At 43.8% G+C, this 3,686-nt stretch overlaps 1 protein-coding gene across 1 annotated transcript in view; it reads right to left on the bottom strand.

Moving 5' to 3' along the window:
* Positions 1–1,892, bottom strand: part of LOC108517832 (amine oxidase [flavin-containing] A) — a gene marked incomplete at both ends in the record, with an annotated part of 4,710 nt that extends 2,818 nt beyond the window's left edge. The window contains one exon of the mRNA XM_017855950.1: positions 1,751–1,892. Within this exon, the coding sequence (XP_017711439.1) occupies positions 1,751–1,892 (142 nt within the window). The remainder of the gene's footprint in view (positions 1–1,750) is intronic.
* Between the last annotated feature and the right edge of the window lie 1,794 nt (positions 1,893–3,686).

Below are 3,686 nucleotides of genomic sequence, written 5' to 3' on the forward strand. Positions count from 1 at the left end.
ATTTTTAGTGGAGACAGGGTTTTGCCATGTTAGCCAGGCTGGTCTCAAACTCCTGACCTCAGGTGATCCACGCGCCTTGGCCTCCCAAAGTGCTGGGATTACAGGTGTGAGCCACCACGCCTGGCCAGAAGATTCTTTAAATGGTTAGAAGTGCACAGCCCACCACTTAACAGATTCCTCAATCATGCTCCTCCAGAAAACTGCATAAGCAGCCATGCAGTGATTTTTGCACTTTTGTAACTGGCTGCTGTTTTAATGACAATACCAAAGTTCTTTATAAAAAATATTCCTGGCTAGGCATGGTGGCTCATGCCTGTGATCCTAGCACTTTGAGAGGCTGAGGCGGAGGACTGCTTGAGCCCAGGAGTTGGAGACCAGCCTAGGCAACAAAGTGAGACTCTGTCTCAAAATTAATTTAAAAAAAGGAAAAAAAATTCCCATAGTGGTTCAGACCTAAATTCATGATTCGTCTTTCTTCAAGAAACCCGGACCATTTAACTTATAATCTGGTCTGTTTTCTAAGAGTTATTTTGAGTATTAATGTGGTGGAAAGATCATGAACTGTTTCTGTCTTGTTCACCGTCCACCCCTCCAGGTCTAGTATTTGTTGAATTAAATTATAGGATAAGCCTAAGTTCTTTAGAAAAATATTGTGATCATGGTTTGAGATTAATCATCTGAACCATATTTTCCAAAAGGTCATGCAGAATTTGGCTAGAAGTATCCTGGCTCCTCTGAATGAAGGACACAAATATCAAATATGAATCAAAATACCTCAGAAAGTAAAATACTGGCTAAAAGGAGTAATCTGGCATTTCTGCCTATAAGTAAAGACACTTAAAAAATGCAACTGTCCTGCATTTGTCAAAGCTAAGGGTCAAATGGGCAATGACTCTTGGTGTCATAAGAACTTGGGGATTTCCGGTGACCTCCTCAGGACAGGAATAATTCATTTGGCAGAGAAAGACTCTATACCTTGTACTGTGCACTCAGAATTTGGGAACTCAGAGAACCTAAGTTAGAGGTAAACTGCTACTAATTAAACCTCATACCATCCAAGCACAACATTTATAGAACAGAGATACCCATTCTCTTTGGATAACAGAAAGGGCTGAAGCAGAGAATCTCAGAGTCCGGGGAATTAGGATTCTGGCTTCACCATGTGTCCAGCCAATGAACCAAATAAGTCTACTTATTAATAAAGGAAATGATATGGAAACTGGGCAAATTCAAGTGGATAGCAAAAACTAAGAATCCAAAAGGCAGAATTTACTATTGCAAGAGTGGCCATAATCACTTGTGTGAATTAGAAGGAAGAACAGTCACTTCCATTCTGTAACAGTTAACATAAAAGAATAACTCTGATAAACAGATGGGACAGAAACCTTGTATCTGGAACAGAGATGATTTTAAGTACAATAATTGTACAATTTCTAGAATTTGGAAATTCTTTTAGGAATTTAGCTTCTCCTACATAAACAGCCTAATTTTACCTGCCACCAAAAGGAAGGAACTTAATTCTCAAAACCTAATTAATTCAAAATGAAACATTCTTTATCTGTGAACTCCTTTTCAGGAGTGACAAAAGGAAATGAGAAATTTTTTTTTTCAGAAAATTTTTTGAGATCATTTCACGCTGCTAATTATTCATGTTTCAAAATACTGAAGCAATTATTCAAGACACTGCCCTGGGAGAAAGCAAAATCACAGATGAAGCTCTTGTTTCAGAACAGACACATACACACCATACCTGGCCGCCATTGGTGACAGAGAATATCCGAGTGGTGCCCCCACACTGCTTCACATACCACAAGAACCAGAGGGCAGATACTTCGTGAGGCTCAGAGGTCACATTGATATTCACAAAAAGAGTAGCAAACCGCCTAGCAGTCCTGTTTACAGAACAAAAGTGGAAGTCAGTTATCAATATGTACAGGAGTCAGAGAATGTCATGTTTTTACAACACTATTTAGTGTGTTCAGAAAGTTTTTCTACTGCAATTGAAAAAAAAAAAAAACCTCAATGATTCAATTTCTGAAGGAATGCATTCTTTAACTCTTAGAGAAACTAACATTTTCTCCTGCTTAAGAAATTATGAGTTGAAAAGGAGCGGAGGGTCCAGCAAGATGGCCAAATAGAAACAGCTCCGGTTTGCAGCTCCCAGCGAGATTCACACAGAAGGTGGGTGATTTCTGTGTTTCCAACTGAGGTACCTGGTTCATCTCATTGGGACTGGTTGGACAGTGGGTGCAGCCCACGGAGGGCGAGCTGAAGCAGGGCGGGACGTCACCTCACCCGGGAAGTGCAAGGGGTCGGGGATTTCCCTTTCCTAGCCAAGGGAAGCCGTGAGAGATGGTACCAGGAAGAACAGTAGACTCCTGCGCAGATACTGTGCTTTTCCTACAGTCTTCGCAACCGGTAGACCAGGAGATTCCCTCCTGTGCCTGGCTCAGTGGGTCCCACACCTACTGAGCCCAGCAAGCTAATATCCATTGGCTTGAAATCCTCACTGCTATTGCAGCAGCCTGAGATCAACCTGGGATGCTCGAGCTTGGTGTGGGGAGGGGCGTCCGCCATTGCTGAGGCTTGAGTAGGCAGTTTTATGCTGACAGTGTAAACAAAGCCACGGGGAAGTCTGAACTGGATGGACCCCACCACAGCTCAGGAAGGTCTACTGCCACTCTAGATTCCACCTCTGTGGGCAGGGCATCTCTGAACAAGAGGCAGCAGCCCCAATCAGGGACTTATAGATAAAATCCCCATCTCCCTGGGACAGAGCATCTGGGGGAAGGGGCAGCTGTGGGTGCAGCTTCAGCAGACTTAAATGTCCCTGCCTGACAGCTCTGAAGAGAGCAGTGGTTCTCCTAGCACAGCGTTTGAGCTCTGATAATGGACAGACTGCCTCCTCAAGTGGGTCCCTGACCCCTGTGTAGCCTGACTGGGAGACACCTCCCAGCAGGGGACGACAGACACCTCATACAGGAGAGCTCTGGCTGGCATCTGGTGGGTGCCCCCTTGATCCTTCCAGAGGAAGGATCAGGCAGCAATAGTTGCTGTTCTGCAGCCTCTGCTGGTGAAACCCTGACAAACAGGGTCTGGAGTGGACCTCCAGCAAACTCCAACAGACTTGCAGCTGAGGGGCCTGTTAGAAGGAAAACTAACAAGCAGAAAGGAATAGCATCAACATCAACAAAAAGGACATCCATACAGAAACCCCATCTGTAGGTCACCAACATCAAAGACCAAAGGTAGATAAAACCACAAAGGTGGGGAGAAACCAGTGGAGAAAGGATGAAAAATTCCAAAAACCAAAACGCCTTGCAAAGGATCACAACTCCTCACCAGCAAGGGAACAAAACTGGACGGAGAATGAGTTTGATGAATTGACAGAAGTAGGCTTCAGAAGGTGGGTGATAACAAACTCCTCCGAGCTAAAGGAGCAGGTTCTAACCCAATGCAAGGAAGCTAAGAGGCTTGAAAACAGGTTAGACGAATTGCTAACTAGAATAACCAGTGTAGGGAAGAACATAAATGACCTGATGGAGCTGAAAAACTCACCACGAGAACTTCGTGAAGCAGACACAAGTTTCAATAGCTGAACTGATCAAGCAGAAGAAAGGATATCAGTGATTGAAGATCAACTTAATGAAATAAAGCAAGAAGACAAGATTAGAGAAAAAAGAGTG

The sequence above is a fragment of the Rhinopithecus bieti genome, unplaced genomic scaffold, assembly GCF_001698545.2.
Source record: "Rhinopithecus bieti isolate Rb0 unplaced genomic scaffold, ASM169854v2 scaffold_42711, whole genome shotgun sequence".
Taxonomy (NCBI): domain Eukaryota; kingdom Metazoa; phylum Chordata; class Mammalia; order Primates; family Cercopithecidae; genus Rhinopithecus; species Rhinopithecus bieti.